The 16,422-nt window shown below is 42.7% G+C and overlaps 1 protein-coding gene across 2 annotated transcripts in view; it reads left to right on the forward strand.

Annotated features, from left to right (window-relative positions):
• BLTP2 (bridge-like lipid transfer protein family member 2) overlaps positions 1-16,422 on the forward strand; it is a 118,994-nt gene that overhangs the window by 9,835 nt on the left and 92,737 nt on the right. For both annotated transcript variants that reach the window (XM_068270152.1, XM_068270153.1), the window contains exon 2: positions 15,125-15,257. In XM_068270152.1, the coding sequence (XP_068126253.1) occupies positions 15,125-15,257 (133 nt within the window). The remainder of the gene's footprint in view (positions 1-15,124; positions 15,258-16,422) is intronic.

A 16,422-nucleotide genomic window follows, 5' to 3' on the forward strand; every position in this document is an offset into this window, starting at 1 on the left:
CCAGTTCAGGGATTGGGAATCTTGTTTAAGTCGAGGGACGCATGGATTCCACTCAGTATCAGCAGATTCTGGAGACCAATGTCCAGGAATCAGTGACAAAGCTGAAGCTGCGCCGGGGCTGGATTTTTCAACAAGACAACGACCCTAAACACTGCTCAAAATCCACTAAGGCATTCATGCAGAGAACAAGTACAACATTCTGGAATGGCCATCTCAGTCCCCAGACCTGAATATAATTGAAAATCTGTGGTGTGAGTTAGAGAGCTGTCCATGCTTGGAAGCCATCAAACCTGAATGAACTAGATGTTTTATAAAGAGGAATGGTACAAAATATCTTCAACCAGAATACAGACTCTTATTGGAACCTACAGGAAGCGTTTAGAGGCTGTAATTCCTGCAAAAGGAAACTCTACTAAATATTGGTTTCATTTCTTTTTTGTGTTGCCCAAATTTATGCACCTGCCTAATTTTGTTTAAACAATTTATTGCACACTTTCTGTAAATCCAATAAACTTCATTTAACTTCTCAAATATCACTGAGTGTGTCTCCTATATGATATATTTAACTGACATATTTTTTTATCGTAACCACCAACAATTTATACAGGAAAATCATCCCACTGTAAATGCTATGAGCAGATTGTGTAGGTAAACCCTCATATTTCATGGAGGTGGTAAAATTAGTTAGTGATTGGCCAATCATAATTGAAAGTGTGAACCAGGCTTAAAGTGTACCTGAGACGATATGTGACATGAAGATATAAACATGTATATGTACAGTGCAAACATATTAATAACCAGGTTATATTACTTGCTTTATTTTGCTGCCTGAAAGAGTTAATTTATAAGCATGGGAGTGACAGCTTCTGTCTCATTGGTACCTTGTGGGAATATAGTAACATCACTAATGAGCAAATTACAGCCATAAAAAGTTACCTGGCAGAATACAACTTCTAAGAGCAGAGGGAGATAAAATACATGAACTGTTGACCTTTTTCTAACTCTAATGCTGGGAACACGATGAGTTTTTTTAGTCTATTTACTATCCGATCTTATTTTTGATTTTCTTATCTTTTCTTATCAATTTCCATTCACTTCTATGAGAAATCTATCAGAAAAACGATCGAAAATAAGATCAGAACATGTCGAAAATTATCTATTGAAACATCTATCTGCTGAAAAAACGTATGGCGTATTTCCAGCATGAGATACCTATTAGGCTGACATTGAACAGAGGCAACAAAACATGCAATCTGGCTTGTAAAAATGTAGATATAGAACATAAACATGGGGGGGGGGGGAGTCATTTTCAGGAGTAGGAGGATTAATACAATTGTTTATCTCATCAGTTTATTTTCATTTTTATTTTTCTTTAATTCTCTATCTTGACAAGGAAAACACCTGAAGTCAAATTCTGAGCATGTTCCTACTATAACCTAGACTGCTGATATTGGTATTTATTTGTGCTTTTCTGGAATTTGGACCAAATCATTGGTAGCTGTAAGGAAAATAGTAAAGTCATCATTATAAAAGTGTTTAATATGACATCATTTGCATACTTGTGAAAAAAAGTTTTGGGAAGTATCCCTATTGCAGCCACTGTCCACTGCTGTAGGGTCTCCCTTTCTGGTGGCCTGTGTCACAAGGCTTTTCCTGAGATCTAGAAAATAAGAATCCTAAGTCCTTTGACCTTCCATCGTTTGCAGGTGAAACCTTTGAGCAGCTACTGGCAAGCCACGTGCACAATACAAATGCTGGATTGAAATAGTCTGAGGCGGCGATAATGATCACTTCTGTTAACAATCTAGCATGTGTATAGCATCCCCCAAATCCCCCCAGCCAGTGGTCTGCCTGGCGGATTGTTTCAGCTGAGCGGCAACCGAGAGAATTGTCGTCCTAACCCTTCTCCTTACCCCACCCCCCACACATGACATCACTACCCCCGCTCAGTCATCCCTCCGTGCCCCACATAGCAACAGAACACTTCACTAGCTGACAGGACTCACACGTGTGTACCAGGCTTTAAAATTTCTTTCTAAAATTATAATGGGGATTTGAGCAGCATGGTGGTGTAGAAGATAGCTCTCTTGCCTTGCAGCGCTGGGGCACTATCTGCATGGAGTTTATGTTCTCCCTGTGTCTGCATGCGTTTCCTCCGGGCACTCTGATTTCCTCCCACACCCCAAAAACCATACAGATAGGTTAATTGGCTTCCCCCCCAAATTGGCTCTAGATTACAATGATTATAGGAGTATGGTAGGGACTAGATTGTGAGCTCGTCTGAGGGACAGATAAGATTACCATACATCAGGTAACTTAGCGGGCGATCGACCATTCGTTTTGATTATTATAATTGGACCGCATGAAAATTGGTGCCGCCAAGAGCATGCCTGATCGACGATTTGACCAATTTTGGACCGAAGATGTAGGGCTGGCATGCCTAATGGGGGTGCAGCGGTAATGGCGTGTTATATCGGGATGAGCAACGAGCACAACGGAATTTCTGGCGCTGTCCCCCCAGTATTAAATGTGCCTGTGCAGTATACTTTACCTGTCTGAGTCCGCCGCTGACTCCATGCCCTGTCCTCCGTGCACATACACGCGCCCCACGCGGTTGCCAGTGTAACGTGGGTGGGTGTGTGATGTCACACGCTTCCACATATACTCTAGGCAACCGTGTGTATGTGGGCGGAGTGCAGAGCCAGCAGCGGACACCGACAGGTAAAGTATACTGCATGGGGCACCAGAAGCCCTAGGGGATAGAGATAGTTGGTTGGTGTGTGTGGTCGTAAGCAACTTGTCATGCGGTTGGTCATGTTGTGCATTATGTTGCAGGGCTGTGGAGTCAGGGCAATTTTAGGTAATTGGAGTCGGTGGTTTTATAAACTGAGGAGTCGGTGTCAGATGATTTTTGTACCAAATCCACAGCCCTGGTAAGAATTAGACTAAGGAGTCGGAGCCATTTTGGGTACCTGGAGTCGGTGGTTTCATAAACTGTGGAGTCGAATGATTTTTGTACCGAAATGTCCGATCAGCGCCTGGATTGATTCCACGCTCGATACCCGCAGGCAGAATAATGGGAGAAAACGAGCGGAAGATAAGCGCCCGCGGGGACGAGCGGGAATCGATGCAGGTGCGCGCGGGGATGCGGTGGGAGTCGATCCTGCGGCTAATCGAGCCACTGAAACAGATCATGTATGCCCAGCATTACACTAGATATTTCTTAGAATGGTGTGTGAGAAGAAGCTGATGGTGATAGCTGTAGAAAATGCATGGTTCCTGTTTTAATACTGTAAAGGAAAAATGTGAAAGAGGAAGCATTCCTTGTTTCCAAAGCCTCATGTACACACTAGATGGCTTTCATCCGAAAGGATCTTTCATGATCATTTCAGGTGGCAGTTTAGCATTGATCTTTACACCCTGTTCTGCTCGGAGGTGGGGAGGGGCCTAAGAAATAGGAGGGGTTTGCAACAATAATAGTATTTGTTACAAATAAACAAAGTGGATTGTTGCAGGGAGGCCAGCAATATCAGGGAACATCTGTCTACATTTTTACCCTCATCACAAAAAATGTCCTCAGGTAATGTAAATTTATCATGTATCCTGAAGTCCTAGTTCACCCTCCCAGATTTTCAGTAAAGGTTATTAGTGGTTATGCTAGTGTGCACACAATTTCAATATTTGATACAGCTGTTTCAAAGAAATTTCCTTTGGAAAACTTAGTCACATGACTCAATGGTCTTTACAGAAAGTATAGAGATGCCAGTAGAGTGGCAGCTTACTCTCTGCACAGAGCCATCACTTGACCATGTCCACCTGCTCCCTCTGCGTCTTCCTGTGGAGCACAGCTGGGTGGGGAGGAGGGAGGGGTCTCAGCTATGTGTTCACAGGAAAAGACTGGCTAGTGGCTCCTCCCTAGTGCCTCTGAACACGGGCAGTTTGTTACTGCACATACGCCAGCATGTATTTGCGCATGCTCAATACGGAGCCACCCGTCTTTGGAATGACTCGGGGGCACACGTGCTCCCTGAGGCGGCAAATTTGAACAGGGAATAATGCTGAAACAAGGTCACTGAGATAGAACTGGGAAGGCTCTGAGATCCAGAGCCTCCTTTCTCTATAGGTTAGTATCTGCCCCCCCCCTTCAGTGGAAAAGGAGCCTAAGGTGAGTCACTGGCCCAGAATGAGCATGCAGATCAGATGCTTTGACTCTGATCTGTCTCCACTGGCTGCTTGCTTGTTGCAGGTGTGTGACTCAAACACAGTTAAAGCAAAAAGCATGACAGCCAGGCAAACTGGCATTGTTTATAAGGGAAGAAAGATGGCAGCCTCTCTATTTGTCTAACTTCTGGTTAATGTTTCCTCTGGACCGTGCTGCTGCTCATCTTTTTCCAGGTCTGTGTTCCTCTGGTCCAGTGGTGAACTGTGCAGTGGGAACAACAGACGAAGAAGAACAAGGGGCATTGGTGGGGAACAGAGGGACCTTTTGGGGAGGCGTGAGTATTTGATTCGTTTTTTTTATGCATGCCCATAATTCTGTGGTAAAGTGAACCTGAGCTAAAGCTTGGGTTCAGAAACGCATACCGTATATTGTGGCGTATAAGACGACCCCCCAACTTTTCCAGTTAAAATATAGAGTTTAGGAAATACTCGCCGTATAAGACTACCCCTCTTCCAACACACACCAAATTTAAAATAAAAATAAAAAAATCATGTACTGGTGCTGTGTATGAACAGATACTGGTGCTGTACTGTATGTGTTACCCAGTATATAACAGTATATAGTCAATTGACTTGTTGCATTGGTCAACTCTCCTTCAGTAGACTGGTCAGCTCTCCTTGTCTACCTGTTTATCAGAGCGGTATGGAAGAATAGATCACGCTCAGCAGGGAGATCTGAGAGGCGGTAACAGGATAGGGCGTAACACCCGGCATCAATGACACCCGGCGTATAAGACGACCCCCAACTTTTCAGAAGATTTTCAAGGGCTAAAAAGTAGTCTTATACGCAGGAATATACAGTACTTACCTCATTTGGATCCAGAGACTTCCTGCCTCTTAGGTAAGTATGTGATTTTGTACTTAAGCTTCTGCTCGGGTACACTTTAGGCCAGGGGTGTCAAACTCAATCACGAAATCCTAGTCTAAGACATTGGCTAAATTGCTTAAGATTTAAAATTTATTGTCGCAATCTAAGTGGCACAATTGTAACAACCACAAGTGCCCACCTTCTGCAGAGTAGCACAGTGGAACAGTTTTAATATTTACCTTCTCCAAAACTCTTTGGGTCTCCCCTAATTTACCTGACAATCACACACTCTATGCTGCATACCTGTGGCTCTCAAATGAATGTCACATGATCAGAAGCTGGAGGTATGGACGCATAGGCCTCAATTCACGGAGCATTATCAAACGTTTATCAAACACTTTATCAAACGTTTGATAATTTACCTCATGGGTAGAATCTCATTTTAAATTCACTAATGTGTTATAAATTTATCGAATGTTTTACCGATAAAACGTTCAACAAATATATAACACCTTAGTGAGATTTTACCCATGAGGTAAATTATCAAACGTTTGATAAAGTGTTTGATAAACTTTTGATAATGCTCCGTGAATTGAGGCCTAAGGTGTTATATATTTATCGAATGTTTTACCAATAAAACGTTCAACAAATATATAACACCTTAGTGAATTCAAAATGAGATTTTACCCATGAGGTAAATTATCAAACGTTTGATAAAGTGTTTGATAAACGTTTGATAATGCTCCGTGAATTGAGGCCTGTGTGGCTGGATGGGAAAGTGGTGTGCTGTTGTCCTTTTACTGCTTGCTTACAATGATGCTCTTGAGGGCGACATAATATGGCAAGGAGGGCCACTTTCGGCCGACTGGCCTTGTGTTTGACACCTGTGCTTTAGGCCTTTACAGTCTTTTTGGTTCTCTTTATTCCACACTGGACATGATAAAATATTGCTGACTGGATAGCATGCAGGAAAACAGAATTCCTATCCACAGTTGCTTATGGAGTATTCTCTGACAGAGCATTCTCAGTTGGGCACAGTGAACACCATGAAACCATATCTAATGAAATCAGAACAAAATGAATACTGTTTACAAAGAGGGTTGCTTTGCTTTACGGATTTAGAAAATCTGTTTAGCCAGAACAGTGTACAAAGGCTGAGAAAACCTTTTATTACACTTGTGTATTCTTATGCTGTGCTAAAAAAGGTCTCTTCTCCCTATTGAGAAACTCCTCCACCTCACCCCTCTTGTGAGAATACCTCAGCAAGATCCAAAGCCAAACGCAGCAAAAGTTCAAAGTGCTGTAATTCCCAGGAGTTACTTGTAGTCAAAACACTTTGCTTCCTTCTGTGCCAGGTTAAGTGGAAACAAATACAAGCACTTTTCCTGCTGAGAGGTTTCTCATCACATATGTAGCATGTACAGAACAATACAGAAAGAAAAAATGACAGTGATAATTGTCCTTTAAATCACAATTTTTTTTATTTTTACCAGGGCTGTGGAGTCGGAGTCATGGAGTCGGAGTCGTGGAGTCGGGCAATTTTGGGTGCCTGGAGTCGTAGTCGGGAAAAAATGCACCGACTCCGACTCCTAATGAATTTGTAACTGTAATTAAAATAGAAAATATGATAAAATGTTCTATTTCTCAGATAATAGTCATTAAAAATAATGTATATATACAGTAATAGCTGTGCTTAGTCCACAAAAATAAAACAAACCAATCAAAATTAGTTACTTGTGCTGCTTCAATAAAGCAGTCCCCGTATTTTTAAGGTCAGATATACATATCTGATTGTGACTGTATATATGATGCGTACACAGGACTCTTATATATACTAAATAACATCTATGCTGTAAGAATAAAGCCTGATGTGTAGCTGTGTCCCTAATAGAGATGGTCAACGAGATGGAAATAATTCTGCATTGATGCTGATTTATGCAAATGTATGCACTCCCTTTGCTGATGAAATCAAATAATTTGATGTGTTATTAAAATTTGGTTTGGTGACTACAAATTAAAGGGTAACTGAGACGGATGAAAAGTAAAGTTTTATACATACCTGGGGCTTCCTCCAGCCCCCTTCAGGCTAATCAGTGCCTCGCTGTCCTCCACCACCCGGATCTTCTGCTATGAGTCCTGGTAATTCAGCCAGTCAGCGCTGTCCGGCCGCATGCCGCTCCCACAGCCAGGAGCATTCTGCACCTGCGCAATAGTGCTGCACAGGTGTAGTATGCTCCTGGCGGCGGAGTGTGTGCATGCGCACTACGCCTGACTGGCTCAAGTACCTGGACTCATAGCAGAAGATCCAGGTGGTGGAGGAGGACAACGAGGGACTGATTATCCTGAAGGCAGCTGGAGGAAGCCCCAGGTATGTATAAAACTTTAATTTCATCTGTCTCAGGTTTACTTTGTTACACAGTAGTACTATACATATGCACTCCCCACAGAGCTACAGGGAATCCACTGAGAATGCTGTGCACATTGAACACAGAGGTGTTGTCTGTTTACAATCTCCTCATTCCCCTGCAGAGTACCTGCACATCATTCTTACATGTACCCACACTTACATTGCCTAGGGCCTGATAGATGTTCTTTGTTCCGGTTTGTACCTTTTACAAGTACTCTTACCAAGGACTAGTTTTAGTCTAAAGGGAATAAATATAGTAGTCTACATATCCTTCTCACTTCAGTTGTCTTGTAAAATTCCTAAGCGTTGGCAGTTAAGAGACGAATTTCATGTTACATACTTTTAATCAACAAAATTGTAATATGCAAATTAGAGGAGTCGGAGTCGGTGGATTTTTGGACCGACTCCACAGCCCTGATTTTTACTCACAAAATTTCTGACAAACCGTGCCAAGCAGCTGTGCCTAAAACCTAGGTAGGGAGGGTGAATGGACACCCTAACAAGAAAAAGCACAGCGACAGCTGGAGCCCCCATAGTGTAATATGTCACAAAAAAGAGATTTAGTCAAAGGAAAGGTGGTATTTCCAAAGCAAACGGAGCAACCAACCACTAGAAGCAGGTGGAGATGTGTAATCTGACTCCACTCAGATGTCCAGGAATACGGCGCTCTTGTGTAAAAACAACCACTGGTCCTGATGAAGACAGAGCCCCAAAAGGCCAACGTACACCCCTCGAAAGAAGGGTGGACAAGCACAAAGGGGAGGAGAAGAGGCACCCAGAGGTATAATATAACAGTTAAAAATAATTAAATGAGAGAAGTAGATGAGGTGGCTTACCTTAATAAAGACAAAATACATATAATGAATGAATTTTATTATGCACTAGCAAAGTGTTTTGTGTCTCAGAGGTGCTTCTTTCTAGGCTACAAGCACCCTTTGGCACTTACATTGGCCTAAGGATGTGGGGGCAGACCCCCAAAACGTGTTGCCATGGCATAATAAAATTCATTTATTATATTAATTTTGTCTTCATTGAGGTAAACCACCTTATCTACTTTTCTCATTTAATTGTTTTTAACTCCGTTTTGTTATACCTCTGGGCGCCTCTTTGCCTCCCTTTTGTACTTGATAACCAGATGTTGATCAAGTCACAATTTTCTGCTGAACAACCTGTTCTGTTTTAGGGAGACACGAGGGGGTATGGCCAGCAGGAGGCACTCTTTCATGAACTGCAGTAGGCTGTGAATACAGTTTGTTTGAGAAGCCTTCAGTGTACGTCTCCTTTGTGTTGTGCAAGTACTGTGGTGTGCAGGAGTGGTGTCTCTGCAGGAACTGGCACTGGCCTCCAGGTCAAGAATCACAGACCTGTATTTAATGGTGAGGAGAGTGTGGTTTGCATTACTTGATATCATTTATTGGGTAACTTAGAAGAAAACGAGTAAGCTATTAGCTGATAAGCCATCTTCAGACTCATTTCCCGTACTGGAACTGAGTTTAAAGAAGGCTTATCAGCCAAATGCTTAATCTTTTTCTTTTAAAGGACCACTCCGGCGAAAAGTAAGCAGTTAAAATCTGACAGAACTGACAGGTTTTGGACTAGTCAATCTTCTCATGGGGGATTGTCAGGGTTTTCTTTTTTTCAAAAGCATTTCCTGAATGACAGTTCCTATGTCTAACTGCCAAAATAGTGTGCAAGTGAGTTGGGAGGATGGCTAGTGTCTATTTTGGCAGTTAAAGTGCAGTTCAGGAAATGTTTTTGACAACAAAGCAAATCCTGAGAATCCCCCATGAGCAGATGGACTAACCCAAAACCTGTCAGTTTTGTCAGATTTTAACTGCTTACTTTTTTCGCTGGAGTGGTTCTTCAAGTTAGCCAATAAAATGACACTGTGTAATGTAGAGCAATACCTTGTTTTGCTTTAAAATAAACAGAGTACTTTATTCTATAGAGTTTTATGTTAGTTATATTAATAGCCCAACCACTGTCCCATGATCTACCTTGAATAAACACTACTAACACTGTATAATATATAAGCAATTTCCAATAGTACACAGACATAGCGCAGAACTGTATGTGATGTTGGGTGGATCTATGCTGCATAGCATTACATCATAGGAGATAGCATTACTCTGCAGACAGCATAGTAGCTGCGACAGATTGTGTACATGATCAGCTCACATTTGTGATGATCTCATCCTTTTAATTTAGTAAAGTGAAAGCTACTTGTGTTGAATACAATTGAATATTTTGTTTAGTGTTTGAATCTCTCGAGACAGCTGTGTAGTTTTTATTACACATCCTAACACTTTAGCTATCAGTGTGACGGCTGGCCTACTTAGCTTCTATTTGCTAGCTCATTACTGTGATCATCTTCTCAGCAGGAGAATGGGTGAGCTGACATGCTGATGAGTACTTAGAAGATGTGTGTTTTCTTCTATACAGCGGTGCTGAAAAGTCCCTCACGCCTTCAAATTTAGTTGAGTGTTACTATCGTTTAAGAGTTAAATTTTCTTTTATGTAATTCAAAATAGTTTCCGCTGAGAGAAAAACACACTAAACTGCTTTGAAGGAAGTATAATTACATGTAATCCGCTCATGAAGCAGAAAGGACATCATTGCTAATGGCTGAAACTGCTAATTTGCCATTGTACTGGAGGGAGGAATGAGCCTGCCAGGTCCCCCTCACAGACGTGACTACAATTCCCATCCTGCTTTGTGTATGTGTTAAAAATTCTGTGACATGAGGGGTTTGTGTCTTCACCGCTGGTACTAAGAACTAGCAAGCACCTGGCTGGTGTAAGGGAGCAGCTATCAGGCTGTGAATTCACTGCCTTTGGCTACTTGTGTGAAAGAGGCCTAAGTGACAGGACAGAGTGAAAGAGTTGAGGGGATTCCCACTCAGGAGTGCAAAGGGGTAACGTAAACCCTCTTAGCCCAACTACTGACTATTCCTTACCGATTGCCCCAGTAAATACTTTCCTCCTGCCTCCTTCAGTGGTGTTTTAAATGCGTAGTAACTAAATTCCCAGCGCTGAAATCAAGTGTTCTCCCCTCCGCCTGTCAAATGCCTGACAAATGCTGATGCGTGTGATGTCACAAATGTTATCATTCAGCTGCATATAATTGCCAAAACTTGCAGACAGCTAGGAGGATGAACTGCCCTACAAGTGTGCTACTTAGCATCCTGTATGAAAAGGACTTTAGTGGTTTACTATTAGATTCATTGACAGTCATCATATAATATGCACATGAGGGTCTTTTTGATCAGCAGTTTGGCAGAGTATTAATGCTTACTTAAATAAAGGACACTCCACTTGTGTCCAAAATGTATCCCCACTGTTGAGACCAGTGCTATAGGGGGTGTGGAGCCAGAGTTTCCTTCTATGATATGTGTTGGGACTGTCTAATAGTTTTATAGTTTTGGGCTCATGTCAGCAATCTGATCTCCAAGGTCATTGGTAAAACGGTTCTCTTGGACCCCACAATACTACTTCTGGGTAATGCGCCAGGTCTAATGCGACACACCGCTTAGTCCAACACATATAGCCAACTAAGCCCTCTCATACCTAGCGTCTAAGTGGAAGTCTCACACACTTGAGCTTGCTGCAGTGGTAGCACGGGTCCACGTCTGATGATATACGATGTATGCTTACTACTGTGGAAGATCATATGCCCCAGTTTACCAAAATGTGGACCCAATGTATGGTTTATCATATCTTTTATTATGAAACATTTAGACCAGGGTTCTCAAATTTGCGGCCCGCGGGCCATTTGCAGCCCTCGGTACAATTATTTTGTGGCCCGCGCCGGCAAAAGCAAAAGAGACCCGAAAGCGAACTATTTTACCTTATAGTTCGCTTCAGTGCTCCCAAGTAATCCGCCGCATCCCTGCCGCTAAATGAGGGCTGCAGAGCCCCCAAATCCCCGGGGCAAACATCCATGACTGCGCTGAGGGGCAGAGCTTCCAGCTGTAGCTCTGCCCCTCCTGACGTCAATCGCCGCACGAATCGCCGCCTCTCCCTGCCCCTCTCTTTGAAGGAAGAGTTAGAGGGGCGGGCAGAGGCGGCTATCCGCCGCGATTGACGTCAGGAGGGGCAGAGCTGAAGCTGAAAGCTCTGCCCCTTCCAGGAAATGCCGGCGGATTGCCCACGGGCGATTTGGGGGCTCTGCACGCCTTGTTTTGAGGCGGGGACACAGCGGATTACTTGTAATGAAAGCACTGAAGCGAACTATAAGGTAAGACACTTCATGTTCAGAAGAAGTAATTAAAACTGTTAATAATGACCTTTGAGGACTTTTTTTGTGAAATCCCTTATGCGGCCCAGCCTCATCCTGACTTTGCCTCCTGCGGCCCCCAGGTAAATTGAGTTTGAGACCCCTGATTTAGACTATACTCTTTTATATCTTGAATGTATAATGCACTGCTATTATCTGACTGAGGATACTGAGCTGTTTGTGGACTCTGACTGGTGTTTTCTCTTCTGTGTTCCCTTATTCTTTTTAGTGCATATTTTCCATTTCGGATATCTCAAGTGAAATTGCCCCTCTTTGGGGTAATAATCCATGTTATGACCTAAGCTCCCTGCGTGGAGATCACTGCTCTACTTCTGTCATTTTCATTTCGCAAAAGAAATAAAACCCCTTTTAAAACGAAAAAAGGACACTCCACTGTCATCATTATCCATAAAAACCTTTGTGTCCTGTTATGTGCAGAGATTAGTACCAACAGTATTTGCAAAAAAACACAAACATTCACAGGTTAGGGAATTAGTGTCTCAGCAGAGTTGATTAACTACGGTACCTCCGTAGATTTCTACAAGGCAAGCACTGTTGGTGGTACTTGAGCATTGGGTTCAGAAGCCCTGCTCTAGGTCAGACGTTTTTAGACCGTTCCTGTAATAGTCAAGATGTTTGTGGTGGCAGCAGACTGTTTTTTGGCTTCGGCTGCTCACACGGTGCACATCACAGACTGAGAGTGCATAGAAGTGATGTCACCTTAATGACTACTAATAGATTCTAATCGATTCACGCAGATTGTTGCCTTGAGCAATTCCAAATGTTGGTTTGATTCTTTCTATGAAACAAAGACTTTAATAGTATACTTTTAATAGGATGTGCCAGCTCATTGTTATTAGTATTGACAAGAGGCGTCATCCTCTCCTTCTGCTGTAGCACTCCTGTACAGGATCTTCTAAAAAAAAATAGCATATTGTGATAAAGTTCATTATTTTCTGTAATGTACTGATAAACATTACACTTTCATATATTTTAGATTCAAATACACGCAACTGAAGTAGTTCAAGCCTTTTATTGTTTTAATATTGATGATTTTGGCATACAGCTCATGAAAACCCAAATTTCCTATCTCAAAAAATTAGCATATTTCATCCGACCAATAAAAGAAAAGTGTTTTAAAAACAAAAAAAGTCAACCTTCAAATAATTATCTTCAGTTATGCACTCAATACTTGGTCGGGAATCCTTTTGCAGAAATGACTGCTTCAATGCGGCGTGGCATGGAGGCAATTAGCCTGTGGCACTGCACAGGTGTTATGGAGGCCCAGGATGCTTCAATAGCGGCCTTAAGCTCATCCAGAGTGTTGGGTCTTGCGTCTCTCAACTTTCTCTTCACAATATCCCACAGATTCTCTATGGGGTTCAGGTCAGGAGAGTTGGCAGGCCAATTGAGCACAGTAATACCATGGTCAGTAAACCATTTACCAGTGGTTTTGGCACTGTGAGCAGGTGCCAGGTCGTGTTGAAAAATGAAATCTTCATCTCCATAAAGCTTTTCAGCAGATGGAAGCATGGCAAAGAAATGAACAGCGCTACTTAAAAACAGATGAATGCTTACCTGCAAAAAAGTGCAGACCCCACTCATGGGATACAAATACACAATGAGCACACATACAACCTGTCTACCACTTGGAGGATGTTAGTTTCCACTAACAGCTTGCATGCAATTTGTTAGGTACTCGTCCCTCCCACTGTCGAAGAAGTCTTTCCTCCATGGGAGGGGACCTAACACTAACTAAATCCTACCTATGCATACGCATAGCCTGGGCGCGCTACCAGTAAAATTAAGAATTGCGCAGAAAAAGTGGGATCAGCGCATCACCAGGCCACCTCTGAATGGCCTCAGCTCAGAGATGCGCTGACCCCCCCCAGAGACTACAAACGCACCTTGATGGAAGCATGAGCCCACTTTTGAACCAGAAACAGCGGCAGAAGCGCCTGACCTGGGCTACAGAGAAGCAGAACTGTACTGTTGCTCAGTGGTCCAAAGTACTTTTTTCGGATGAAAGCAACTTTTACATGTCATTCGGAAATCAAGGTGCCAGAGTCTGGAGGAAGACTGGGGAGAGGAAAATGCCAAAAGGCCTGAAGTCCAGTGTCAACCAGTGTCAAGTACCCACAGTCAGTGATGGTGTGGGGTGCCATGTCAGCTGCTGGTGTTGGTCCACTGTGTTTTATCAAGGGCAGGGTCAATGAAGCTAACTATCAGGAGATTTTGGAGCACTTCATGCTTCCATTATCTGAAAAGCTTTATGGAGATGATTTCATTTTTCATCACGACCTGGCACCTGCTCACAGTGCCAAAACCACTGGTAAATGGTTTACTGACCATGGTATTACTTTGCTCAATTGGCCTGCCAACTCTCCTGACCTGAACCCCATAGAGAATCTGTGGGATATTGTGAAGAGAAAGTTGAGAGACGCAAGACCTAACACTCTGGATGAGCTTAAGGCTGCTATTGAAGCATCCTGGGCCTCCATAACACCTGAGCAGTGCCACAGGCTGATTGCCTCCATGCCACGCCGCATTGAAGCAGTCATTTCTGCAAAAGGATTCCCGACCAAGTATTGAGTGCAAAACTGAACATAATTTGAAGGTTGACTTTTTTGTTTTAAAAACACTTTTCTTTTATTGGTCGGATGAAATATGCTAATTTTTTGAGATCTGAATTTTGGGTTTTCATGAGCTGTATGCCAAAATCATCAATATTAAAACATTAAAAGGCTTGAACTACTTCAGTTGTGTGTATTTGAATCTAAAATATATGAAAGTCTAATGTTTATCAGTACATTACAGAAAATAATGAACTTTATCACAATATGCTAATTTTTTTTAGAAGATCCTGTATATGCAAGAAGGCTGTTCCCATTGTGAGTGCGAGACGATCCTTGAAAAGTTATTGTTTTTGGGAAAGACTGATAGGGGAGATTGACTGAATGGGATATTAATCTTTGGGGGTGATGCACTAACCGCTGGTAATATTGCAGTGCACACGCTTATTACTGATACTACCGCCAGCAGTGTACCAAGTGGTATACTATTAGCCCGACTCGCGATGCATGATTAACGTGTTACTATGTTAATGAGCGTTATGCTATTTGCATAACACGTGTTATTATATCAGTGCTCGCGTTATGTACCGCAGGTCGCGCTAATAGCGTAATGCATGGTAAACTACTGGCGGTAGTATTGGGTGATTGTGATCAGTGGTAAGGGACACAGCAGTGCAGCTACAGTTATGGCCTCCTGCTTTGTGCGGTGGGGACGTACCATAAATGTTCTATCTTCATTTAGATCTCTAGGCAACACTTGCTCTTATTCATGTATATGTAAGTTCAGTCTTGTAAGTTGTGCAGTCCTGACCATTCTGCGATTTGTTTGTTTTGGTGCAGATGGCTGCTCTATCGCCTGGCAACAAACTGGTGTCAAAGAAAACTTGGAGCAGAGTTAAAAATTGGAAGTGTGGGATTCTTCTGGTTCCAGAATGTCAGCTTGAAGTTTGGAAAGCTGCAGCAACAAACCCTGGTGAGAACATGATGAGCTTCCTGTGCTGTGAGCCGGACAGGAATGCCTCTTCCTGTGTTATCCGTTTTATATCCCATGGGTAAAAGAATATCCAGTAAATAAGGAAAATCACTCATGAACTTGTCTTGTTTTTCTGTCTTCGTTTCCTGCTTAGTGATTGTGATATGTGATGTCTGGCTGTGGAGAACAGGACAGGTCACTCAATGGTTCTGTCATTTTAAAGGAATCCTGTATGGAGATCAATGTGAAAGCTGACATTTGTATTCCCTGTGACAAAAATGTCAATTGCCGAATTATTATGCTTATATTTTGACATATAGGGCTCTATTCACAAAGCAGTACTGCATTTGGTAATGCTGAAAACTGCTGATTTTACCGATCACCTTCCCAAGTTACAATTCACGAAACCTGTCTCCGCACAGAAAATCACAGTTCCCGACTAGTGAGGTAAATTACCGACTTGTGCGGTAATTACCTCGTCAGATGTCAAGTAATTTCAATTCATAAAGATTTTTAGCATTTCATTTACCGGGCAAAAGTGTTCAGTACTTTTCTCCAGCTTACAGCAGCCGGTAACTGGCTCTCCCCATGCTGTGTGGTGGATTTGACAGACAGCCTTTGGGGAGAGCCAGGCAGCCAGTAGGGAGAGACGCACAACCTGCTTCTCACTGTGATTGGATGCAACAGGAATGCCGGTGGGTTTTTCAGTGTATCATGTGGGCGTGCCTCTCTCGCTGTCTCTTAGTAATGCAGAGCAGCATGCAGTGGAAACCACTTACCAGAGCTCTGGATGCTAGTCCCCTTCTATACTACAGCTGCCTTCTGCACTGCTGCATCCTCCATAGGCTTCCTATGTGTGTCACATGACCTGCATTGGATCACGTGATTCACAGGGATCCATGCAGAGGATGCAGTAAAGCAGGCAGCAACACTAAGTGAAGATTACCAGTGCCTGGAGCTCTCTGTTAGAGCTTAAAGGACCACTATCGTGAAGAATAAAATGTAAAGTGCATATAAACCCATGCAAATAAGAAGTATGTTTCTTCCAGAGTTAAAAGAGCCATAAATTACTTTTCTCCTATGTTGCTGTTACTTACAGCAGTTAGTAGAAATCTGACAGAACTGAATGGTTTTTGACTAGTCCATCTCTTTATGAGGGATTCTC

The sequence above is a fragment of the Hyperolius riggenbachi genome, chromosome 2 (assembly GCF_040937935.1).
Source record: "Hyperolius riggenbachi isolate aHypRig1 chromosome 2, aHypRig1.pri, whole genome shotgun sequence".
Taxonomy (NCBI): domain Eukaryota; kingdom Metazoa; phylum Chordata; class Amphibia; order Anura; family Hyperoliidae; genus Hyperolius; species Hyperolius riggenbachi.